This window comes from Syngnathus acus, chromosome 1 (assembly GCF_901709675.1).
Source record: "Syngnathus acus chromosome 1, fSynAcu1.2, whole genome shotgun sequence".
Classification (NCBI taxonomy): domain Eukaryota; kingdom Metazoa; phylum Chordata; class Actinopteri; order Syngnathiformes; family Syngnathidae; genus Syngnathus; species Syngnathus acus.
The window spans coordinates 5,748,676-5,775,460 of NC_051087.1; the positions used below are offsets into that span (position 1 = coordinate 5,748,676).

The window sequence follows — 26,785 nt, forward strand, 5'->3', positions numbered from 1 at the left end:
TTACCTGCAGGGTGACAGCGCCAATGGCATTCTTAAGCAAGGCCCCAGCCTGGATGTGAGTCATTCCCTCCATGGATACATCATTTATACTGAGGATCCTGTCTCCTAGCTGATGCAAACACAGAATACAATATACATACGTATATATATATATAATAAGTCTTGAGAGAAATAAAGTTGGCAGATGAGTCGCCATAATTTGATGGAAATGACAGATGTCTGTCCCACTACATAGTTTCAACATACACACGGGTATATGTGTACCCATACACACACACACACCTTTAATTGCTGTGTTTTGGCAGCTGATCCACTGGTATCCATGGTTGCAATAAAAAGAGGTACGTTGCCATGGGGACTGCCCACACCTCCTGCTAAAGTGATGCCTAGGGAGTCACGTGGACCCTGTGATGATGCCCCCCACACACATGCACAAAACCACACATTATGTCCATAATGCTCCTTTCATTGAGCACATTGTTTACACTAGTATATTTATATACATTCAAATGACTCTAAAGTTTTTCTTTGCACTTGCAAATATGAATCAGAGTTTCTAACCTTTTTGATAACAACTTTTCTGAGGGCAGGGTAGTCTTCAAATGCTGTTGGAGAAGAAAGGGAGCTCAGATATCATTGTGCACTTTCATTCTTGATTACAGTAAGCACTCAAATCACTTTACAGATCATTATCTAATAATTTTGTAAAGTTATTTGTCATGTGAAAGCCATTGTGAAAGTATAAATGAACATGGAGAATATCATCATAATGACGAATAGAAAATCAGACAACTGACATGTTCTGTGTTCTGTCTCCCTCTGTTGGCTGACAGAAGAACTGGAGGGTGTCAGGGTGGAAGAGTCAGAGTCTTCACTCTGGATAAAACACAACTTAAAGTACTCCTACATTCACAAAGTAACATTGTTAAAATAGTGCATCAACTGCAGGAATATTTCAAATGTCAAAATTGATTAAGAATATATCAATGACCGAATAAAAATCACAGGAGAAAATTGGGTATGCAAACAGTTTACCTGGTTCCGTTCTGGGTATTGCAGTCCGGCTTTAAAACGAGCCACCTCCAGGTGAAACACGCCACAGCAATTCTGTTCCAAAACCGAGAGTAATCCACCCAAAACTATTGTGTTGACATTGAGGTAAACACGAGTGCATGTTGAAACCTTACCTGCAAAAGCCTCTCGGCGAGTTCTTGTGATTCTGCACGGACGTCCTCCCCGTTGATTGACAGAATCTGGTCACCTAGCAACAACCTGCCATCCAAATCCGTTACGCCTCCTTTGATGATATCTGACACAAAGATGCCGGTGTCATTACTGTTGGAAGAAAACAGAGGTCAAAGCTGCGTCTGCAGCACGGAAATAGAATACATGATGAGACGTGAAAGTGGGCTGTTTTGCATAACGTCACACTTATGCTACATGAAGCACCATAAAAAATTAGCACTCGTCCAGAATAATTTAGCACGCCTCACAGATGCAGTGTGACTATGAATTGCCTCTCCCGGTGGTGTGGTTATTAGAGGATGCTGAAAGTGTGTGATTTCATTATGTCCTTATCCATAGATTGTGGAGATGCCCCATGGTAATACATGCTAGCAGCCACAAAATTAGGTACATCTATCCAATCCACATCAACCTGTTCAAAATGTCCTTGGTGAGAACGTGTTGAAAATGTCCTGGCTTTAGCCAACGCAAACAATTGTGTCACATTGATTGGGCTCCATGATAATAAATAATTCTTTTTGCATGGCATTAGTGAAAGCGCACTGTGGTTTGTCAATTGTTGATAAAGATCAGATCGTATTATATGATCAATTGATGCAGAAATCCAGGTTATTCCCAAGGCTTTGCATACTTCCTCAAATTATTAATTGAAAAGCTCTCTGCAGAATTTATAACAGCGCTATTAAACAGATTCATCATCTCCTTACAGCATAGTCATAAAAAAAAAAAGAGAGAGAGAGACTTCCTTCTGATTTAGTCTCAGACCTGAAATTGGACCTCACCAACCACAAATCCATGTTCTCTGAATAAAATGGAAAGATAATATATACTTTGCTGATTTCTTTCTTATATTATATCACAGACATAGATATAGAAAGTACAGTCGTAAAAAGTGAGGCTGTAAAGACATGGATCAGTTGCACATGATGACACCTTTATCAATATTATTCTTGGGTCAGAGCCATCATTCATCACATCACCTATGACATAATCAGGAAACTCACTAAAGAAAAAACAATAACCTCATCCATCAACTGAAAGGATCAACATGAAAACTTCCTCCACTTGTCTTCACGGATCAATAAACTCACTGTCAAAGGTAGGAAACTATTTCAGACAATAAATCAAATCCAAGGAAGACAAAATAGAAATGTGTGGTTGTAAATGACCGTATTGTTTTGCATTAGGTATCCTCTGAATGTTTTGTTCCATAACATAAAATCTCATCTTCTAAATGGCATTGAATTATTATGGGAAAATATGTAATTGACGACTTGATGATCCATCACAGACTTGACATACCTTTTAGCCACAGTGGTGAAGCCCAGTCCTTTAACGGGATGAGGCCTCAGGACAAGACTGAAGACATCCCATAGGTCCTCCTCCCTGTAGGCAAGCTGGTGCCTGAAAACACGTAGCTCAACACGTTGGGTGGTGAGTCTCAGCACACCGATGGCCTCATCGTGAGTGGCCTGTCTCAAGTCGATACCGTTGACCTGAAGCAAAAGACAGACGGATGTTACAAAGGATCGATGGGACAAAAGTGCTAAAGTAAATTAAGTAAATTCGAATTTTTGGGGACACGGTTTCGTTAGCTTGGCTGACTTTCAAGTACAACATATAAGTGATGATCGGACCTCGAATATCTGGTCTCCGGCTTGCAACCTTCCATCTCTTTGCGCTGCTCCCCCATCATTCACCTCGTGGATTATTACTGACCCCTAGTGGATGATATTACAAAACACCCCTTTGTCACTTTACTGCATTTGGATGTACTTCAAAGCAGACATCGGTGTCTCGTATTTAGTAGTAAAAAAAGAAAAGTGTAAAAGAGGTGCCAAATTAATTATAAATTATCACTCTCACCAACAGAGTGTCACATCCTCCAACAATGCTGAGACCCAGGCCCAAGTTTCCTTTAAAAATCTCTATGGTGGTTTCTTTGCCAGCCACAATGGGACAGTTAAGAGGGTCAGACGCTGAAGTGGCCGCACACCAATCAGAAGGCTCCGTAGGAATTGTCCGCTTCGCACCGAGGGCCGTGGTGCAGTCCGGAAGGGCCGATGCTACTTGATGAGGCTTTGACAAGGAGGAGGAAGTAGATGAAGTAGCCTCAGGGCAGCCGACAGACACTTTGACAGTGGCCTGGTGTCGGAGTATAAGAATAGGAGTAAGCTGTCAATAATTAAAGACACATGATGAAATCCTCCATTGAGGACAGCTTTGTACCTTCTCCACATTCAGTTTGGTCCCAGGCTCGTCATTCACTGCTTTGACACTGTCCCCAACCTTTCCCATGCTGTCCCGCAAACAGAGCTAAACATTGAAGACAAGTAACATGCATGGGAATTTATGTCACACAAGAGTAAGATTAAAATTCAGACACCCTCCGGCCAAGTATCTCAATAACTGTAGCCTTGAGCCCAACATGAAAGCTAATTAGCGTATGATGACATCATGAGAGTGGGGGGGGGGGCATTGAAACTGCAAACTCAAGGTTAATCTAGTAGAATTAGAGGTGGAACTAGCAAGGGAGAACACTCATCATGAGAATCTTTACAGTTGCATACATTATGTGCTGACATGGCCCTCATTATTGTATCCTATTGGGACACCCTACAGCAAGATAAATTATGAATATGGCAATAAAATCGTCTTCCAAAAAGACTGTTGTGTCTGTGGGAATATTTGTTCATTTGTGAGGTCCGAGGTCACTGATGTGGGGACCTGAGAGAGGGCCCGGCCCGGCTCACAGCGTCTGATCGTTTTATCCTACGCCTGTTAGTGGTGGAATTGAAAAGGGCATTTTTCATACTTTAATTAAATGTTCATTAACGGAAGAAGAGGTGCCTGTCTATATAATTCTGTTCATAGCAATTGCAGATTAATTCATGCAGAAAAAAAAAAAAGACGATGGAGCCACTTGCAACCGGTGTAATTAATAAATAATGATTTGGATAAAGATAAGCTTAAGTGAGATTCAAATCAATTGGGCATTTAAAATTCACACTTTTTTTTCGTTTCAAACTGGCACTCTCTTGTTTTCATTCCTTTATCTCTTTCACTTCCCTCTCCCCTATTCATTTAAGAGCCCCACTCGGTCACGGCAGGAGCCAGCAATAAGGTCCTGGAGGTCTGGACTATGGTAATGATTTTCCTTCCCAGACTGATGTTTATATGATGTAAATATGGAAATGGGCATTGTGATTTGCAATGCCACAAACAAATGTGATTTTCTATTTTTTTGTTTAGAAAACTATGGTGGACCAAAAGGTAAAAAAAAAATATTTTTTTACACTTGCAAGCATTTCAGAGTTTCTGTCCTAAAGGCTATACACTGGCTCACAAGTCAGACACAATGATAAGGTCAACATACCTGTGGTGGGGCAACATTGTGGACGTCTGTAAAGATTCCTTTATGAATTTCCGTGTCAGCCTGGCTGCTTAATGTGTCATCACTCTCCATTGTGGAGCAGCTATTTTCACTTTTATTTCTGTGAAAACAACACACAGTTGCTACATTCTCATTCGGTCATTCGGATTTGTACTGTAGGTATCTTAGAAACAGCGTGGTGTCACCTGATGAGAATGATCTTGACTTTAGAAGGAGCATTATCAATAATGGTGGAGGCATTCTGATGACTACGTCCATACAAGATCTGACCGTTGATCTATAAATCAAAACAACCAGAGGTCGACTTCATCTCATCCATCCATCACCACATGAATCTGATTTCTGTCACCTTTGTCTGTTTCTTGTCAATCATTCTCGTCCTACACATCTCCCCACAACTTCCATCACTCATTGCAAGAATTCCAAATGGCAGCAACAATCTTTCAAGAGGTCATTTTTCCTCATAAACCCGGTTTCCATTTTTTGGTGCGATCATCTTTGAGACCCGTACAGGCCGTATACGACATTTTGTGTCTTGTTTCATAATTACATGACATCACACCAATCAGACGCTGACCATGGTGCTGGAATGGTTCCACCTAAGATGTTCCACTACATTTTTGCTCTCTTTTTTTTTCAACCCAGCATCCTCATTCCTCGTGTTTCTTACCTCCAATAACTCATCCCCCACCCGTATTCGCCCATCCAAGCCGGCAGGTCCTCGAGGATCTACATGAGCCACGTAGACGCTCATGCGGGCCCTGGAGCCATCCTTATTGCCTGCGAGTCGGATTCCCAAACCGTGTTCTGCTGTGTGCTTTTCCAACTCAATCATATGGAGCTTCCCTGACAGGCTGCCATAACGCTGGAGCATCTTTTCTGAAAAGTGGAGAGACAGCGTTAGTGATTGTTAGGCGAAATGGAGACGACGGTGAACCTCCAAAAGTATAGCGTGCTGGAGGTAATGAGTGACACTTCATGTGGAGAGCAAGCGGCACACTCCAGAGGGGCTTGTGTGGGTGTGTGTTGCAGCAATTTGTCTGGAGGGGATGATGTCAGACGTGCTGTCAGAATGCTGAATGATGACTGTGTTCGATACAGAATGCACATATCCAGGATGACAAATGTGTGCGTGAGAGATGTGCATGGCCACTTCATCATTGTAATCAGAATCACATGCGAGACACGTGAGAGGAGACGGGTCATTTTTTGTGGATTTAAAAGGGCTTTATGATGTTTTCATGAATACAATTTACAATTAAGTCAGTGTGAACGGGGATTGTTCGGACCACAATTTGTAGATTAGTCACGTTCATGATTAAAATTGTTGACAGTTAATTTCATTTTTTTCAATTTAGCACTAGCTTCCTCTGTCTTTTCTGGGAGCATTTCACAAAAATATGTTGTGGCAAAGAGGGACAGTTGTTGGCTCGCGTCAACATTAGTAAGTAGTAGTTGGCTAGTTAACATTACCGTCAACATTAGTAAGCATTTTCTTTCATTTTTGGGAATGGCAATGTGTCCCAATACTTAGGTTCTTGTAAAGCATGTTTGTGTTGTAAATTCTACATCTTTAGAAGAAGGCCTTAGCAAAGTTTGCTTACTTCTGCCAGTGTTCTCATGATCATCAGAGGCTGCAATGTTTGGTGTGTTGACAGTCACGGGGCTTGGCCGACCCGCTCTATTGGAAGTCTGCTGAGGCACCTTGGGAGAGGTTTTGCATTATTGAAAAGGCTGTTGGAGATGCCTCGAGGGATCCTTGAGGCATGAGTTGGACTACCCCTGAGGCCCGTTCGGCATGCTTGCGGGAGAAAAACTGACGCCCGGGATGCATTAATGTGTGCTATTTCAACACGGGCTATAAATAACATGAAAGATGGCCAAAATCATGCATCACTTTTTGAACACCGTTTACAAATGCATGCAAACTTACTTCAAAAGAGCACAATGTTTATTCTTGCGCGTTATGAATCTCCATCAAAGAGTGAAAACAAAGGGTTCGAACAAACAAGGTAGCTATAAGGGACTTTGAACAACAAGGGCTCTATCCACAAATATGTGCGTTAATTATAATTTGGGAGGAAATTGATTTATGCAGAGTTGCTTTTATTAAGTATCCTGATTATTCCCAATGAGGCACACACATAAAACAACGTACCAACCTTAAATGGAGTTGGGGTGAATGGGTTTCTAGGGGGGAGACTAAGGAACAAACCAGCAAGATTCTGGACTTCCTATAATCACGAGGGAAGACACACACATGCCAGCTCTAAATGCAGCATCACCATTAAAAAAACACACACAAACATCCTGCCAAAGCATCATTTGTCAGAAATGCCATGTAGGAGTGAATGACTCATCACTATATACAGCAGTTCCAGCACACCAAAAGTGTGGGTGGGAGAAACATTACATCACAGCCTGCCTTGAAACGGTGTGGTTGAGAACGAAGGAAATAAAAAAATAAAAAAAACTCTTTTCCAAACTTTTTTCCCCCCAATATCACAGCAGATATCACAGAACTGACAGAATGAGTTTTTACCTGACTGCTGTGTGAGTTGGATGGCAAGATTGGAGTCGGTTTTTCATGATTGGTAATCAAAAGGGACTGTGGGGAAAAAAACACAAGCAGAATTTTAGTAAATAATAGTAAATACTGTATTTTATGTGTATCTAATTCATCTCCCTACAATAAATATGAACAAATGTAGGATGAAAGAAAGGAAGGATGAATTAATCAATAAGAGCCTCAAAGGACTCCAGTGTGACACAATGAGACGGTGCGGTAAACACTTAATGCAATCAGTATTGTACTGTATTTTGGTGTGAGCTAAAGCTGCAGCCTACCTGTGCTACCTGCTCTCTGGACTGAACCAGCAGGTCCACACAGTCTCCTGCCCTACGGATAGCCTCCACCGCCTGCTCATGACTGGCATCACTTAGGTCCACACCGCTCACCTTTGGCCAGAAACACACAGCATAAACGCTTATTGGCCGTTCTGTTAATTCCCGTTAACACATTCTAAAGCGCTCCAATATTAGAGCTGTATGTGTCATCGGGATGATAATTATGTTTTGACGGAATCCAAGAAAATGAAGTTGTATTTTAATTCAATAGGACTGGTGTGAAGAACATATTTTCTCCTTTGCATCCTTTCAGTCTCTCTTTGTTTATTCCATCTTTCGTTTTATTCTCTCTACCTGTAAGTCAGCTTACACTTACATTTGAACATACCTCTAGTATCCTGTCTCCAACCTGGATGGCGCTATTATCTGCTGCTGGGCTCTCAGCGCTGATGTGCTTGATGAAGATGCCCCTCATCATCTCGCCACCACTCAGCCTCTGACCCATGCCCTTCCCTCCCATAATGCTAATACCAAGGGACTGGCCTGGCGCTCGGGTAAGCTGCACTCTAGAACATCAAAATACACAACAGTATTGTATCATGACAAATCCACCAAGAGTACAAGTACGAGTAAAAATCTAAAAATAATTTTAGACACACTCAAGAACGCCAAACATGCGTGACTGCATTTCTCCTCCATCAGAGGCCTACTTGTCTTGAAACAGTACAGTGAACATTCACAGGAAGGACAATTAATCCAGTGCTATTTATTTTCGCTTGTAGTTTTCTGTATTCGCCGCCTTGGGCTGAGTCTTAGAGATTAAGTCAAAACAATGGAATATCATACCTGCCGCACAAAAGCGGCTCTTTGCACACTGTGCAGCTTACGTGATTTATCCAAGTGGGATGCAGTCATAAATACCAGCTTGAGATGGGCCTTAGTAATATGTGTTTAGCCTACAATGTCTTTTGAACATAACACAAACACACTGAAGGATAGAAGCTAAGAAAGGTGAATGAAAGGAAATCAGAACATAAAAATAAAATGCATACGCTGTATGAAGTAGCATAAAAAATTCACTGACCGTCTTGTTTGATCCCAAAACACAGGAGTGCGAGAACGAGACTCTTCTGCCTCTTCATCCGCAGCCACCTTTCTGACTTCATCATCGACGCCATTCTCCCTTTTTCCTTTGCCCTCTGCTTCTTCTTCTCCGTCTTTGTGAGGTAGACACTTTGGGTGCTGATGACTGAGGAGAAACATACTGGCACTTTAACAGCTGAAATCTTAATGGCTGTACTGAATGATAAAAAAAATAATATTCTAAAAAAAAACAACCTTGTCCTGCCAAAAATATCTTTGGCGGGCACAGTACTTTAGGTTCAAACAGTCCTTAAAACCCAATTTTCAGCCAGTGAGGTCACAGTGAGGTAGTATATATTTGTATATGTGAGAGATTTCTTTCATGAATATATTTAACGGTGCAGGGTTGTATTAAGCCTGTTGAGGTGACTGATGGTGTTGCTATTTGCACACCGTGGGCCTATAGCCTGTTAGCTTACTCAGAAGTAGGCTGAACAAATAGTTCCAATTGGGTTAAGAGGAAGAGGGGGGGGCATCCGGTATGGAGAGCGCGAGACCAAGATGAAGGCGGGAAGGAGAAGGAAAAATGAGTCGAAGGAGTCGACCGAGAGAAAGCGATAGAAAAAGGATGGCGACAAAGTATTGAAAGATGGCTGTGAAGAGAAATGGGAGCGAGGCAAGGCTGGTGAGGGCGTCGGATGAGGAGAGAGAGAGGACGAGTCAGGGAGACGGAGTGAAAGCTGGGACAGACAGAAGTGAAACAATTCATTTTCGCTGACAGTCAGCAATGAGATCCATAAGCGAACAGCTAAATATAACTCAAAAGATTCAACATGCAGGCGGCGAGAGCGAGAGCGAGACACACACAAGCACGCGAGCCACAAAGGATGGAAAGGAGAAAATATGGACTAGAGACTGGCACTGAGCATACTCATGGATAGGGGTTATTAAAGTGTCAAATAATAACTCAGCGTATTAGCACGAGTGAGGATGCTGGGAAAGCCAAGATGTGTGATGCGTTACACTCATAAATTCCTAAGGTGAAAACATTAAAGAATTTACATTCCCCGTAATGTATAGCTGCACATTTCATGGCCTCTCTGCAGCAAACATATCAATATGGGATAGAACAGCAGCCTTGCGGTCCAATAAAGTCATAAAACTGAGACAGGTTTATCTCGCTCTGGGTCGGGATTAGGTGAGCATGAATAATAGGCCGGGAGTCGCCAAGCTTACATTACCTCCACTCTGGATCTGGAATCACTCTAGGGACTACGGCGGTGTCTTCTAATAGGAACCTTGTTTTGCTTGTGGTCACATCTGGACCTGGGGTTTTACATTGGACAGGGGATCGGGCCAACCATTGTTCTGGTGGTGTGGGGGAGGAAGGTGGCTCTTCTAGAATGGAGGCCAGCGGCGGCAAACACAGTCGGGTACGGTGCTCGTCCACCTGATGAGCCGGCACGTAATTTATACTATGGGAATGGAGGATGGGATGAAAACATAAAACAGTTACTAACAGGAACGTGCAGTACCGTATTTTTCGGAATATAAGGCGCACTGTAAATTTTCAAAAAATTCCGGGAACTTTTTGAAAAATTACAGTGCGCCTTATATTCCGAAAAATACGGTGAATGGATGGACAAGTTACATAAAAACAGGACCGCTAAACAAAAGTGCTCTCTACATATGGACACACACGGTAATAGCGAACGAATGAAATGAGTTCATGACCTAAAAGAGAGCAGTAATCTTTTGCTATGTTTTTTTCTTGCGTCTTATCAACGATATGATTGAAAAAAAGAAATATTATCTTCAGACACACTTCACAATAACCGATTCAACGACAATTTCAAAATGTTCCAAAAGCTTCGCTTGTACAAACACGCATCGTGTTTATTGAACTGGCGTGTCAAGGACACATTAAAGGCTCCCTCCCACTTTCCTCTCTTCTGCCAGCGAACATGCTGTTTGAATCGGCCGAACGAGCCAATTTCCTGCTTCCACTCATGATGGCAGATTGAATATGTGGCTACTAAACTGTTGTGACTGAGCCATGTGGACAGGCTGGCTTGTCTCAGCGCAAGGCCTTTTTTCAAATGGCAAGCATGTCTGTCTTACTGGAAGGCTCATCTGCCTCCTAAGTTTGTCAGGAGGAGGCAGTGTGAGCCTGCGTGTGCGCGAAACTTCCCGTGCATCTATGGCTCGCTATTTAAAAGGTTCCTTTATTCCGAAGAGCGGTGTTCAAGGTGAGATGAGAGATGAATTATTCAGAGTTTTTTTTTCTCGCATCGCTGGAAAAGGGTGTTTTGGGAGGTTAGGCCATTAAAAGGCTGCACGTGTGTGTTACAAGCAAGCGTGAATGAGGGAGTGGGTGTTTTGCAGGGCTACAGTGCAATGGGGATGGGGGACATCTTCAATCAGATGCACAACTGCTGGTGCAAGTAAAATGGAGAAAATATGCCTCTAATTCAAATGTTATTGTCTGATTTAATTCAATAATGATTGATTGCTGCGTTGAAAACAAATGAGCTAATTTAGCTTTGAGTGGGGCAAAATATGGATACATAGAGAAAATCCAAATTGTAGCTTTTTTTCCCATTTTTTGTAATGCAATATCAGAAGGGTGCCAGCTATGACAAAAAAAAGAAGACCGTGAGGATAATTACAAATTAAAAAAATGTCATGGCCCACTATCCTCACAAATTGACCCACTCAGTGTGAAACATGGACCCGTTTAATTGAACCCCAAAAAGAGAAACTGGAAGGAATCCACCACTTATTTAGTTTGCCAAATGGCAACAATTAAGTGGAGACAAATTTTACCTTCTCACATCAACTTACTACACATTGTTGGCATAAATAGATAGAAAACAATTTATTTCTAATGTGTAAAGAATCATTTTCAGACAAATTAATTGATATTGGATTATTTCCAGCAGCACACTAATGATCTCTTTCGGCACACTCGGTTGATAAAGTTGTTTGCTCTGAAACAATTTGCTGAGTTATTTTTACTTCTATCTTTGAGTTGGGGAACAATTAGTTGTGTAAACTTTAATTTCTTTGTAGTGAAATGCAGGAAAGCCAATTTTCTCAACAGCAACACTTAAAATAGTTTGTTGTGCTTGTAGCTCAGCCTATATATTCCCTAACAAACTGAATTTTGAACGATGAAATGGAAACATTTAAATTAGAATCAGAAATAAATCAGTACATATTTCTTGCTGTGTATATTAAACAAATGTAACATTTCAGTGCCTAATATAGCCGCACATTATTATTGACAATTTGTTGTTCGTGAACTAACACTACAAATAATATTTCTACGATACGGTTTTATAATATTGTGTTACTGTATAATTTTACAACTGGCGGTGAAAACTCGACATGAAATGTGATGATGGTGGAACACCCGGTTAAAAGTTTACAACACGCACCTCGTTAAAACTCATGCACTCAAACCTCCTTAATGGACCGATATGTTTGAGGTCATTTTATTGTGACCATTGGCGTATGTAATGATGATCTTAGTACCTTTTTTTTTTTTTTTGTACAATTACTATAAAAATTGAGCATTGAAAAACATCCATGTGACTCATTGTTGGAAATAGAACAGGCTTTTGTTTTTTACTGTGCTGCGAATCCGAACCTTAAGGTCATATTCGATCATGCTTTTTGAGGAACATTTAAACTGTAACCTGTCTCACCTTTTCCCATTTCAGCTTTGGACCTATTTTTGGTGCTGTGTAAATGTGTTTTTTTTTTTTAATGGAACGCTGCGAGACAGTGACGTGCTTCACCTGAGCTCCGGCCCAATGACGGAGTGTCTACGCAGCATCGACCGGGCCATGGCGTTAGTCAGGTTGGACGTAGATTCCCCGTTGATCGCCAAGATTGCGTCACCCACTCCGAGTCTGCCGTCTTGACTGACAGAGCCCCCGGGGGCCACGCTGCGAACCAGCATGCCTGAGCCGTCCTTGATAGCACTCACCGACATCCCTGTCGATGTGGACGCACACACACACACACACACACACACACAAGCGTGCAAACACAAACAGGTGAGTGGAGGATTTTCTAAGGAATCTTTTGAAGACATGCCAAACAGACAGACAGTTGTCCAAACAGACACCTGACTGTGGCATATCAGCATAATCGAGACAGACACTAGGCAGATTAACGCACAAACACGGCTACAAACGCTTGACATTCACACAGCGTAAGCACCTGTATCAAGAACACCCACACACACACCCACAGGGGGTCATAGGTCACAGGTGACCAAAGGGGTAACACATGCTGGTTTGCACAAACACTCGACTGTGCCTTTATCGGTCGGTATACTAGGCCGATTAGAGGAGCGGGTAAATCATGCACACACACGCACTCACACGACTGTCTAACGAAAGACTCATCCGCCACACTATGGTCGTACATAATTTGAAGCCGGTCAAAGAAATGACAGCAAATAAGTATTTTATTATTTTGCATTTAAATTACAATACAATCATAGTGCATGGGATTACAATGAACAGCTAGTGAAGTGGACAGGACAAAATAGGAGACACATTTCAAACACATGACAAAAGACAAAAGTGATGAATGTCTCGAAATCTCAAATGAGTTGAAACACTGACACGGATGCTTTTATGTCCAAAAATAATACTGCTGTTAACTGCTTGTGGACTTTATTAAAATAAAAGACTAATATGATTATCCCAGCCAATACCAACTATGACAAAAAAAAACTTGAGATTTTTTTTAAATTATTTTATGAGCAAGGTGAAGTTACTTCAAATCCATCAAATGTTTTGACGAGCCGCTCAAAATTACCATAAAATATATTGTTCACACATTTGTACTCTACATCTAATTTCCCAAAATAGACAAACTGACGATGCTAATTAACGTGTTTTACTGTAAATGGCACCTAATGACAACATACCGCAATGGCAAAAAAAAGTACACTATTATTAACCACCATACTCAAATCTTGCACCTCCAGACAAAATGTAAATATCTCATATAATGTCTTCTATGATACAATCAATGCATTTAGCTAAACCTTGAAAACACATACAAACACAACTTATATTTTCGGAGGGACTAAAACAACAATTTAAGTTGGAACAAATTTAAAATATAAATTATTGACATTTATGGCAGCAAGGTTAGCACGACAAGGCAAGCAAATTGTTTCTGAGAAAAAATTTGCTGAGTGGTTTTTACTTCTACGATATTCAAGTTAGGGTTCAAATACACTACATTTATTCTTCTTATGATATATTTTGACACACACACACACACGCACGCACGCACACACAAACATCGTAATGATAAACTCTCTAGTATAAGCAGCCCAACATTTCACCATTCCTCTTCAGGGCGGTCATCATCCCCACTGCCTATTATGGCCATTATGGCCATGCCTGCAATGTACACACACCAAGACACCATCACCATAAGCAAGACGGAAGACATACCAAGGCTACGGTTGCCCCGGACAACTGTGATTGTCTTTTCAAAGCTGGTGCGCGGAGGTAGAGGAGGGGCGGGCTGCATGTCGTTGTCTTCCTTCATGCCAAAATACAGATGGGGCTGGACTCCCTGAAAGGATGTAAACAGAGAAACCATTCAGATACCTTTTAAGATCAATTGATTGGGTTGCTATTGTCTTTAATCTCCTCAATGTTGAAAACAGCATCTTGTTGCATGTCTCTTTGTTGTTGGCGGCATTGTGGCCAGTCACGGAGCATTTTGAGGTGGCCTGCTTGCCAGTTTTCCTCGATTTTTTTTCTCCTCCATGATGACGCCCGGCAACCTCGCGATCACCCAGTGAGCTCCCTGAGGCGAACTGTGCTCAGTTGTACTTTGATTTTTCTCCGCAATTGCCACTTGTTCCATTTTTTCTACGACGACACCATGCAGTGTTTCAAGTGGAAGGCAGGCTCGATTTTTACTGATTTTAAATGCTTGCTATTTTTTTTATTTCATTCTGAATTTGAAGGTTGATGAACAATTCACCTTTTCGTGGTGTGTCAAATGTATGAGAAAATATTTGTCACTTTACAGGGTCTCTAATGTTACAATTATGCGGTTTGATTTGAGAGTGGCTTACAATCAAAACGTTTATTCTAATTAGATTTTGAGCTGACTTGTTGTTGTTCAACCTTGACAGTTCCAAAATATCCCAATGAGTGCCATATACAATTTTCATATTAATCTTTACTTTAGAAATACAAACTGTAGAGAACTTGCGCAAGATATCTGACAATTTGGTCATTGCCATTAATAACCCAGTGCTTTATTCCAGTTGTGCCTGCTCGGCAAATAGGAAGGTCCCATGAGAAAGAAAATGTGTCGGAATGCAGCTGCTCCTGCAGACAAACATACTCGCTTCAAGATTTTAACTCCAACTGTGTCCTCAGAAGCACGGGATGTCAAAAAATTATTTAAAGAGTAATAACTTCGCAGGGTGAAGGCCTCGGGATTGCTTCTAGGATGGAGCATACCAACAAAGGTAGACTACACCAGTCCCGGTGGATGGTTCCATAAAGAGAAAGGTTCCGTGAGGAGAAATTCTTTGAACCTTCACAGGCGGCACTGAAGTTCACACGCTGCCTTTGCAACATCTTTGATGAGAAACCTCAGCGTGTGCAACTCGCTACGTGTGAGACAAGGGTAGATCATGTTCTTGCGTTGCACCGGGTGCCGTCGCCGTACACTTACACAGCCGGACACAATTGCAGGCAATTAAGCAAAGTCCGGCACAAAAGGCTGCGACAAGAGAGAAGCACCTCTTTGACATGGAGCACTTTCCCTGACTCGGTACAGCCAGCTCCAAGCTTCCTCTATAGAACACTCCGGAGTACAGACGTGGTGATCTACTTTTAGACCTGTAATGAGAGCTTCTAATGCTGAGCCTCAAGACTTTATACACTGAACAGCAACAACATTAAGACTACTTGCATGATATAACTAGATCCAGACAAGACCAGTACAATTATTATGGATTGTCGAACTGTTTCTAATATTTTGGTCATATTCAGCTTGTCACTATGATGCAGTGCATCATTACAATATTGCTGGCTACAAAACAGCAATATTATTCTGAAATGTATTTCTCCCAGACAACGCTGATCACTTTACACTGTGTGATATTGCGCAAGATTACGGTTTGATGCATAGCTATATAAAGTGAAGGGGTCACCAACACTCAAAGAAATGTTGAGGGATAATTCACAAGATTGATGTATTTCAATTACATACATCATTTGAATTACAGCACTTGAAATTCAGCATACTAAAAAGGTCAATGAAAACAAAGTACGCCATTCAGTTTTCTGAGTGAACATGGTGTCTGCGTGCACGAGGCAGCCTGGTAAGAACCACATGAGTAGATTGTGGTCTTGTTCTATAAATAACTGAGCAGTGATGAGTTATTTTTATTTCCTTGGAATAATGTAGAATTGACCAATTAATTAAACGTTAATTCATTAAATGTCTATGCTTGCAGAGAGTTACAGAATATAAGATCCATCTATCCATCCATCCGTACGTACGTACGTCCATCTGTTCACCCAATCCATCCATCCATCCATCCATCCATCCATCCATCCATCCATCCATCCATCCATCCATCCATCCATCCATCCATCCATCCATCCATCCATCCATCCATCCATCCATCCATCCATCCATCCGTATGTACGTCCGTCCATCTGTTCACCCAATCCATCCATCCATCCATCCATCCATCCATCCATCCATCCATCCATCCATCCATCCATCCATCCATCCATCCATCCATCCATCCATCCATCCATCCATCCATCCATCCATCCGCCCAGAATCCATCCGCCCAGAATCCATCCATCGGCCCACCCATCCAATCCATCCACCCATCCATCCATCCATCGATCCTTCCCAAAAAATAAGTTGGCGAAATGTTTAAGCATTAATCAGTACGCAAGAAGTAGCTCTCACTTTCAAAATGGTTGCTGACCCGTACAGTGGAAAGCACGTAGGAAGCATAGACAAAACACACACAGCATCAAAGTAAGACAGCTGTCAGAGCCATTTTGGCCTGTTTAAATCTCACGCATAGAGCTTACTTACCGAGTTGTTGTAATATGTTTGGACGTTGTTATCCGCCAGGTTGCAAGTGTCGGCCTCAGCCGCCTCAGCTAGCAGGGTGACTTGACTGTGGCTCTCGCTGTCATCGCAGAATGACCGTGTGCTCCTTTCCAAGATGGGCGTCAAGCCGCCGCAAAGTTCCAACTGACAACACACGAATACCAATCTGAAATGTAGCAGCTTATTATAAGAACAGCCATGTAGCCCTCATCTGAAATGTGCCTAAATTACAAGGTATGAGGCAAGTAAGCGAGAGAAGTTGGCAGTAAATTAGACACCCGTCATTCCTCCTCCTCTTGCCTCTCCATTTCTAGTGTGGCTTAGCTTTGTGTTCACCTCGGAGGGGCATTAAATATTCAGAGGGGCAGTAACTGGACCCCGTGGTCCTTGTTACTAGGCCACAGTCCACAACAAAAGAGAACTGTTCTTGAGAGTACCTTCAGTAATTAACTCATCTTGGATAATAAAATGTCACATACTGCGTGAATTTCGCAGGGCTATTAGTCTCGTCGAGATGTATATGTCATAACTCGCTAGCCAGTCTATTCTAATGAAATTATTTATCACAATTGGGCACGCCAGAAAAAAAAGTCATGGATGTGCACTTATAAATAACTTAATCTTACAGTTATTAGCCAGAGCTGTTTAAAATCTTTATTTAGCTAACATGGGGACGAATAACGCCAACGCAATGGTGACATAGTTTTAAACCGAATCAACCACAGTAACATTGGATTTAATTAATCCAATGTCACTAGTGCTATTTAAACCACTATTGTATTTTCACAACTAGTGTCACTGTCACACTGTCGGTTCTTTTTAAATTCACAAGAGATAAACGGAAGTTTTTCCAACATACCGGCAGCGGTTTGGCAACACCAATATGCACGGGGCCATAACCGGTGGACTTCAGTACATGCACGGCATAATCCAGACTGGAACCTTCCAAGTCGGTCTCATTAACAAACATGAGGCGATCTCCGGGGAGCAGGCGGCCATCTCGGTCAGCGACACCGCCCGGCACCAAGGAGCGGATTACCAGCACTGTTTTAGTAGCATCCTCCGGATCCTGCAAGACGAGCATATGGAAGATGGGATGCATAAAAGACTTGAAAACCCAGTTTTATTTAAAATTGAAGGCAGATCATTTATCTCTGATGTTTTTTTTAAATACAAACATACATAATAAAAGTGTCCCCATTTTTATTTATTTTTAATTGTGTTATCTGTGGGAACAGTGTGGGAATAGCCAGCTTGGCTTGGGTTGTTTTGATCGTGATATTTTTAAATTCTCTCAAACCATATTTTAATATGCTGCATCTGGGGTTTGAGGTTCTTTTTTTCAAGAAAAGTTCTACCCCATTTTATCAGATGAATTCTCACATGGACTTTCACATTGCCTTTTCTATTTTCTTCACTGAGGTGGCACTGTTGTTGCGAGACTGCAGCTTATTGCTGTCTGATCTATTTTTAGAAAGGCTATAAGGTCCTTGTCTATTACCTGGTAGTCCAGGATGCTGAAGCCCAATCCCGACTCCCCTTTCTCCAGCTCTACCACCTGCGCCTCTCTCTCCCACATGGCCAGAGGAGGTGACATCGGGGGCACCCCGCGCTTTGTGATGTCCTCGGCCGTCGGACAAGGAATAACGCAGCCCTGGTCCAACTGGGACAGGAATAGAAAAGGACATTTTATCCTGCCGTAGGAAAAAGAATAAAAAAAACAGTTCTCCCTTTCACATCTGCTCATTCCTGCATTCACCTTGTCATTGAACTCAGCCAGCAGCTCTTTCAGGGTGAGTTGGCTATCGTCCTCTTCTTCTTCATCGCTGTCAGGGATGGCAGGGGCGCCGATGCGAGAACACACCAGGTAAACACACATGGGCAGCTCCTTGAGGATGTTGACCACCTCTTTGTGTGTCTCTCCAATGAGCGGGATGCCGTTCACCTGCAAGGAAAATTAGACACCGTATTTTTTTAAAATCCAGATATTTGTGGGTCCTTTGCTCACACGCAAACTGCATTGCGGGTGAAGAAAAGTTTGGTCAAATGAAGTCGTGAACTGTTAGCTTAGCTGTCACTTAGCTGAGCTGTTTTTATTGATTTGACATTTACATTTTTAATACAAGTATCATCCGTTTAATTACTATTCTTTCCTGTGAATTTCTTTTTCACACCCCAACCAACTTGAGCAGCGTCCTTGAATATGAGGTGCGCCAGAAAGGCTCTGGGACTGGTGTCAGAACAAATATATTTCAAACCCAAACACATTTTTACATTAAACGTAGTCGTCCTCAAGTATATAACTGTGACCTTGGCACGCTGCAGACATTGAACCTTTTCTCACATACTCAGAGAGAATATACGGATTCTACGTGCCACAGTCATGGATCTTCCTAAACCGCTTGGAGGCCAAACGATTAACCAGCATGTCCGCAAAGGGATCCTGTTGAATTTATTAAGTTGATTGCTCAAGAAGTTGTGGCAGAACAACTTGTAGGCTGCAGTTCACAACGCCCTGAGCATCCCAGTTACTGGCTGAGAAGTACACAACTATGCTGGAGCAACCTACTCACCAGACTTTGCTGTAAAATTGTGGAATTGCTGTGCTATGCTTGAATGGTGAGGTGAAGATAAAAAAGATCGCACTGTCACTATAGATTTGGACCGCGGCAGGACAGTCGATGTCCACAAAATGGCTGCAGTATCTGCATGGCTTTGGAGGCCAGAAATGCGAGTTTTATAAATTCAACAGACCAAGCTCTCTTCACGAAGGAATATGTGTGGGTTCGTGAACTTGCTCAGAATAACCGTGGGAGTGCATACACTCACCCCCCTTAAGTGCAGAAATGCAGGGCACACACACACCCACCTTCTTATTACCACTTGGCCGCCTTCAGGGAAACTGTGTGTTCATTACTAAACTACACTGTGCTCTTAAAAGCTGACCTAAATGAAATGTTCATAGTTATAATAATCATAAGAAAACTGCAATCTTAATGTCACGAACTCAAAGAGAAACACATCCCAACTCAGTTTGAGGCTGACAACTTTCATTGGCCTTGACCATGTTTGCATGGATCCAGGCAAGCTAATAACAGAGCCATTTTCCAAACAACGGAATCTGATCCAGATCCAGCACAACAGTTAAGAAATCAACTATTAGTTTTGGTTCTTCACCTCTAGTATCTGGTCGCCAAGGAAGATCTTGCCACTTTGCCCAATCGGGCCCTCGGGTACAACGGAGCACAGGTAATGATGTCCAGCCCGAGCCTCCAGACTGATGCCTAGGCCGCTAGTCTCACTGAAGCGCTGCAGCTGACAAACCTGAAAGAGCAATTGTACAAAAATAAATCAACCCATTGTGGCCAATAGTGGAAAGGCTTGATTTTTGTTGTTGTTGTGATTTGACAACTGCTTATCCAAGTATAAACACAAGACATAAGGATAAAAAAAGATTGTACGCCTATTGTACATATTCTATACCGAATTGAATGAAACAGAGTGCGTTCCGATTTGCAAAGGTACATACGATGACTTCATATCTTGGTCCAACTGCTCGTTGCCACCTCATCCTTAGGTCTTCTTCCTCTGCCGGTGTCAGTTTTACACCTGAGATCACAGACCGTGAGATCACAGATCGTGACAGCTAGTCACGATCGGCCAGGACAGAAAGCGTTGAGTCGTTATCGTTAATGTTTTCGTAGAGAGCAGACATGATCTGACCTTGGAGCAATGCATGATGTCTCCACACAAAAAACAGTGAAGTGTTCATTATCACACCCACTATCAGATTTCTTGGCAAACAAATATTTTCTTGTACTTGATCTTTGAATGCCTCATAGCAATCAAGGCCCTATTTAACAGAGCTCCCCAATCAAACCAGAAGATGGCTGTCTAAATAAAGCGGAGTATGCGGGCAGGCAAATCATCCGGATGGAGCCGAATGAGTTGGATAAACACATGATTGCGCGCCACTATAAATAGACTCTCATCAAAAAGCATGCTTCGCCGCCACATCGCTCTTCCACGAGCCTACTTAAGAGTATCAGAGCGAGTCTCATCATCCACTTGCAGACTGCAGCGCGGCATAAGGAAACGGGAGCTTACCGTTTCTTGAATCATGTCGGCGTCGTCTGTCGGCGTATGCTGCACGCCGGGAGATTTCACGCAATGAGCATATTCCTTGGAGGGAGCAAGAGTTTTGCAAACATGCGTGTAAACACACAAGGAATGTAACTCGAGTTTACACTCACGAGATACGCAATTTAAAGAGATGTATTGTATTACTGGATGTACAAATATCACCCTGACAATTTTAATCAAAACCGAGCAAATATCGCATTTGGACAGAACATTCAAGTTTCTCGTGAGCTTCACATATCACCTGTCTCATGAATCTTGTTTAGTCCCACTTTGTAGGGATTGCCCTCGTGGAAGCTGTGGGAGTGTCGGAGAGGCTGGAGCGGAGGGACCGGGGGCAAAATGTGACTCAAGCGGACGGCCTTTCTCAGGAGTCTCAGTCTGACCACGGGACCCGTCCGTCTCAGCACCTCCATTGCACGCTGCTCACTGCAGCCCTGGAGGCTCACCCCATCCACCTGGAGAAGGGACACACAGAAGTGAGGGTGACAGAGATGAAGGGAGAGTCAAGAAGGCAGGAACTGTTCCCATAAAAAAAAATAATGGAAATAGAAAATGAAACATTTTTCATCCTTTTCTATCAATATCTCAGACTTCCTATAAATATTTTACTTTTAAAAGGGACCTTTCAGGAATTATAGGCAATATAAGCACCTTAATGTTTTTCCCCCCTTCCCTGTTTTTCTACAGACCGCAAACATTCTTGTGGAGGAATTCTCAGAAGCACTAAGCACGGACGCAAACTACCCACAAGAGACATTTTTTAAGCAATTTAAAGCACTTCCAAGGTGTCTTACACAAAGTCTCTGATATCATCCATCAAAATATAAAAATTCAAAAGAACTGAAACAATTTACTTTGGGGGTTAGGCATACCTCTCTGATTTTTGTTACTATGACAACTAGACCACCCCCCCAGTGACTATATTTCATATAAATCGACTTGCGAATGTACTCTTTGTGATGTTATTGGAAACCTGTGGAGAAGCTCAGAGTCCCTTGAGGCTCACCCTTGAGCATATAGTACATCGTGCAAATAAATTGCACCACCAGCTAATTTAATTATTGTGACAATACGATTTATTCAAGGTCAGGACACAATTTTTTTTGGAAATGGCAGCTAACAAAAGATTTACTTGGCTGTTTAATTTCACACTTGATGGGTGAGCAGGCACTCCAGAGACCTAATTATTTGTATACAAACAGTTGAAAAGTCAATTTCCCAGAACATATCCGCTTTAAAGCTTGAGCTTATCCTGGCCTATAACAAGGACCCAGGCTAACTTGTGACTTTGTGTGAACCTCGCACTGGCTCCTTCAGGACATTGAAATAAACAAGTGGATTTGAGCTCGGATACGATCGAATGGGGACCAACTGCCATGAGAGTGACCCGGTACTTGTTTGAGATATTTATTGTTATTGCCAATTGTTCGCACACTTTTTACTTTCCCGCATGAAATCTTCTCAGGAAAACAACAACAACAATTCCTAGCGGTATAAAATGTGCTCGACAAATATTATTTTCGCTAATGTAAGGTCAGGAAGCCATCTTAGATGTCTCGGCTTGGGCTACACTGCTTTTTTTTTTCATTGAAGTTACCAGGAACTACCTTGAAACACAATATTTGGGTACAGGCGCATAATACAGAAATGAACTCCTTATTTCTAAAAAATGTTTACCGTGCAATTTAAAAACTTTTTTTTTCAAGACTTACAGACAGGATGATATCTCCAATGTGAATTTGCCCATCTTGGTCGACACTGCTGCCCTTCAAAATGCTCTTTACTGTAACACCAGCACTGTATACTGAGAAGGATATAAAAAAAAAACACGCAAAAAAAACAGCCCAACGTCAAACCCTTTTTGGTTGTATTTTGATCTTCAAATATGAAGCATCTTATATTACTTGAGTTGAGGTCGCCTATATAGCTGGAGATGGTGAATCCCAGCCCCCGGCTGTTTTTAGTGAACTGCACACTGAACTCGTAGTCATCGTTCAAGTCAAAGAGCTGGTGAAAAGCAGAGAGACAAGATTGTATACACCCACAGACACACCTACACAGTCTATTAAGAATAATTAGAAAACAATCATAATGCACAGCTTTGATATCTTTTGAGAGGTATTGTTATCATAAAGTGTTAATTATTGTGCAGCTCGTTTCAATTAACCGTACTGTAGCGAGTGGAGGTGTTTTATGCCGTGACAAAATGCTCACACATGCTAAATAAGTACACATTAGTGAAAGCCTAGCAAGGCTAAATGTTAGATAACAGCAATTCAACCACCGGCGTGCGTAATCATTAAATTTCCCATAAGTGTTTTTATGTTCGCCGAGAAACGTAAATGCCATCAAAATATAACAAAAAGCTCTTACGATGATTTATAAACCACAACCAAAAGAAGGACATTGCTCGCACCATTAAGCCTTGATAATATTGTTTTGGGGATATTCAATACATTTTGGGATTAACAAACCTCGCCGTCCAAGGACTCCTGACTGAGGACAGGAGAGGAAAAGTTGTCCTTGCTGATATCCCTGGCGATGAGTAGCTTGACCTTGCTACCAGCATTTCGTAGCACCTGGGTCACGAAATGGCCAATGAATATGAATATCTCTATCTATCTATCTATCTATCTATCTATCTATCTATCTATCTATCTATCTATCTATCTATCTATCTATCTATCTATCTATCTATCTATCTATCTATCTATCTATCTATCTATCTATCTATCTATCTATCTATCTATCTATCTATCGACTCACCTGTGCCACCTGCTCGCTGTTCATGCCAGCCAGATCGGTGTCTCCGATGCGCAAGATTTGATCCCCGCTGCGAAGACGTTTATCCTTGGGGTGCCAAATTTTAATCACATCACGTTTTTCTTTTAATCCATTAAAGGTGCTAGTGCTACAGTTAATTTGGATAGCAATGAACATTAGGTGCGAAAACCACGACACTCAAGGAGAAGTAGGAAGCGGCAGAAGGGTTGCTTAAATTAGCTCGAACAACATTGTAACATCAAAATCTTCCATTCATTTGCCTGGTCTTAATTGGTGAGTTTTAGAGGCTTTTTACTGGCACAGTGGGACAGTACTTAACATTGTCACCCCACAGCATGGAAACTCTTTTAGTGAGTCTTTTATGGGAAAAGAAAATGGTGGGGCTCTAGCCAATTAGCTTGGCTGAACACTGTAGTTCAAAACTAGAGTCATTTCTCTTCGTGTCTTATCGGCTTTTTAAACTTTTCATTTTTCCATTGGTAATTTAGTGAATCGCATGAATAATACTGATCGGTGACTACTTATGAAGAAACAATTCCGTCTAACAGATGCGAGAACCGTATTTCAATGACAGCACTGAGAGTTTCTGGTCACATTAAATGTGTACGTAATAATTTGTTACCAGACAACTGTAGTCGGGTTCAACCATATCTGTCGCAATGTCCAAGAAAAAAACAGCACTTAGTGACTGACTAACAAACTGTAACAAATCTCGACAAAACTCTGAGAACAGATCGTCGCAAGAAAAATTTGAAGTTGTCATGTCCCAACACATCTGGCGAACTTGCAATTAAAACATTTAAATGATTTTCAAATGACCTGTCCAGCTGCTCCTCCAGGAAGTATGGTCTTGACCATCACTCCTGTGCTCCGTCCTCCGATGATGCCAAAGCCAAGACCCTTCCCATCATTGGTCAGTTCGATGATCTCCAGGTGACGCCTCTAATATAAAAGAGAATAGAATAAACAAAATTGGTTCATAAATAAATAAATAAATAGGTGGATGGAGATTGTGTTTTGTTTACCTCATGCGCAATTGCTGCCAGATTCCTCCCCATAGACATGGTTCTAGATATTCGAGGTGGTGTGCAGTACTAAAAGAAATGACAAAGAAACCCGAAGCGACATCAACAAAGCCGAGCTCCACCACGCCAGTTTATACCCAGGAAAGCCTGTGTCATCTGAAGCAATATTCTCGAGCAAACTGACATTTTTGAAAAGGCAATGCGCTTCATCTTTTTATTGAGCCAGCGCCTTGGGAGTAAGTTGCTCCCATTACTATGAATAATCTCATGCTTGTGACTTGTATTTGGCTTACCTGCGATTCGGTGTGAATGCAGTTATCTGAGAAGGACAAATCCTGCGAGTCCAGGGAGGAAACGCTTCCGTCCCTGTGGAGTGACCTGTTGGATCTTTGGTTCTCGATGGCCCAAGTGTAGGAGTCGCTGTGGCTGAGCGTCTTGGCGTCCATTGCCACACCCTGCCACTTGCCACAGTTCATGGACACCGACTTGGAGAGACCCTTCCCCTAGTAGAATGGCAAAGAGGAGGGGAAAGTGAGGATGATTTAGAAAAGTAAGGTGTGATAGGGAAAGAACAGATAAACGAGAAGAGTTGATTGATGGAAGGCAGAAGGGGAAACATCGAGAGGGGAACGGATGGGGACGATAAGGAGATGGTGAAGGTGGAGACATTAATTGTAGGAAGCACCTATAGAGACAGACACGAGTAGGATGATTGAAGGACGGAATTATTTGTCGTAAGGAGGGGACTCTTTCATTATTTAGCCATTCGATGACGGAAAGTATCGTTAAATGTTAGGTGTTAGGCAACAGAAAAATGAAAAAGAGGTTCATCGTGGTCAAGTAAGATCCTGCATTGCAAAAAGTACAGAGTCACTATTTGTTTTGCATTAAGTACATCATTAATCGTGTATACAGGTTTTTATAATGCTGTTTTTCTTTGGGGGGGGGTTACATTTTTGTGGTATTAATTGGAACTGATGGTAGATGTTCCTTTGGTCCAATTTTGTATAGGTCACCACGTCTCCTGAGAGTTAACCGAAAGCTGTGCCATGTTACTTTTTTAACGTAATAACGCTCGTCTTGGTCTTATGGTGTTAGTCTATTAAGGCTTAATCACACTTGCCAAGTCTTGATCCACTGCCAAGCTACATAACCTTGATTATGTCTCATCTTTCATTTGCTAACTGACCAGTGTGGGTGTGAATAACTATTTTCCACAGCTCACACTCAAACAAGAATTGTAGGCAAAACTTCTATATGATTATTTCAAACTCCTTGACATTACATAGAGTAAAACCACGTCTTCTTTCACCCCTTCTTCTCACTCCCTCTCTCTGTCTCCAGGCTTTAGTGGTAAGCCAAGGTAAGCTGATTACTCATCCGGTTTGCTTCCTGCATTCAGTATTTTGGGAATCATTCCAGCTTCTTCCCCATTCAATGTACACCAAACACCCCCCCACACACACACACTTGAGCTCGCGCTCTACCTTGGCTGGGGGCTTCCGCTGAGCCTTCTGTAAGGTGAGAATGTGAAGAAAGAGGGGGCTCCGTAGAACCGTCTTCAGCAGGCTGAGTTTCTCCTGAGCGGGGACCTCCCCTCGCTCTTTCAGTTTGGCTTGAAGTCGCTCCACAGCTTCCAAGGCACGCTGAGTATCTGCACAGAAAGTCTACATCATTAATTTGTCTGTCATTCAGCTACAAGGTTTCTCCTGGATGACTTTGCATTTACCCCTAGAGCTATAATTCTCATATCTAGCATATTTTAGTTGCATAAATGATCTGACCTTTATACTCATCAGTATTGAAATCCAAATGCTGCAAATGTACAATTGTGAAACTGACAAAAAATGCTCACGAGAAATTCAAGTTGTGACCCCTACCTGACTAGAGCTCATTTCAAGGTAGCATATTTTAGTTGCATAAATAGTCTGCCCTTTATATTACCTTTATTTTCGGACTATAAGCCGCTACTTTTTTCTCAAATTGTAAACCCTGAATCACGAATTTCAGCTGGTGCGCCTTATAGTCTGGTGCGGCTTATAGTCCAAAAATTATGGTAATCAGTATTAAAATCCAAATGCTGCAAGGGTACAATTGTGAAACTGCCAAAAAATGCAAAACCCTG

General features: G+C 42.0%; 1 protein-coding gene across 3 annotated transcripts in view; it reads right to left on the minus strand.

Annotated features, from left to right (window-relative positions):
• The window catches only part of si:dkey-92j12.5 (multiple PDZ domain protein), a 29,999-nt gene that overhangs the window by 1,834 nt on the left and 1,380 nt on the right, over nt 1-26,785 (minus strand). Inside the window, exons 3-40 of one of the 3 annotated variants that reach the window (XM_037259058.1) lie at nt 26,148-26,314; nt 24,954-25,163; nt 24,661-24,729; nt 24,455-24,577; nt 23,618-23,701; nt 23,326-23,430; nt 22,756-22,858; nt 22,564-22,655; nt 21,093-21,306; nt 20,816-20,890; nt 20,238-20,317; nt 19,886-20,032; nt 18,468-18,653; nt 18,210-18,371; nt 17,568-17,777; nt 16,691-16,852; nt 14,056-14,179; nt 12,373-12,571; nt 9,811-10,044; nt 8,571-8,735; nt 7,875-8,052; nt 7,487-7,597; nt 7,182-7,247; nt 6,802-6,873; nt 6,244-6,343; nt 5,310-5,518; nt 4,825-4,916; nt 4,622-4,739; nt 3,475-3,561; nt 3,112-3,390; nt 2,883-2,966; nt 2,548-2,741; nt 1,188-1,335; nt 1,036-1,107; nt 798-876; nt 562-605; nt 283-405; nt 5-109 (exon numbers count right to left, since the gene is read on the minus strand). In XM_037259058.1, coding sequence (XP_037114953.1) covers nt 5-109; nt 283-405; nt 562-605; nt 798-876; nt 1,036-1,107; nt 1,188-1,335; nt 2,548-2,741; nt 2,883-2,966; nt 3,112-3,390; nt 3,475-3,561; nt 4,622-4,739; nt 4,825-4,916; nt 5,310-5,518; nt 6,244-6,343; nt 6,802-6,873; nt 7,182-7,247; nt 7,487-7,597; nt 7,875-8,052; nt 8,571-8,735; nt 9,811-10,044; nt 12,373-12,571; nt 14,056-14,179; nt 16,691-16,852; nt 17,568-17,777; nt 18,210-18,371; nt 18,468-18,653; nt 19,886-20,032; nt 20,238-20,317; nt 20,816-20,890; nt 21,093-21,306; nt 22,564-22,655; nt 22,756-22,858; nt 23,326-23,430; nt 23,618-23,701; nt 24,455-24,577; nt 24,661-24,729; nt 24,954-25,163; nt 26,148-26,314 — 5,072 coding nt within the window. Of the gene's footprint in view, nt 1-4; nt 110-282; nt 406-561; nt 606-797; nt 904-1,035; nt 1,108-1,187; nt 1,336-2,547; nt 2,742-2,882; nt 2,967-3,111; nt 3,391-3,474; nt 3,562-4,621; nt 4,740-4,824; nt 4,917-5,309; nt 5,519-6,243; nt 6,344-6,801; nt 6,874-7,181; nt 7,248-7,486; nt 7,598-7,874; nt 8,053-8,570; nt 8,736-9,810; nt 10,045-12,372; nt 12,572-14,055; nt 14,180-16,690; nt 16,853-17,567; nt 17,778-18,209; nt 18,372-18,467; nt 18,654-19,885; nt 20,033-20,237; nt 20,318-20,815; nt 20,891-21,092; nt 21,307-22,563; nt 22,656-22,755; nt 22,859-23,325; nt 23,431-23,617; nt 23,702-24,454; nt 24,578-24,660; nt 24,730-24,953; nt 25,164-26,147; nt 26,315-26,785 lie in introns of all 3 variants that reach the window. The other 2 variants (XM_037259050.1, XM_037259067.1) reach the window with 2 other exon arrangements.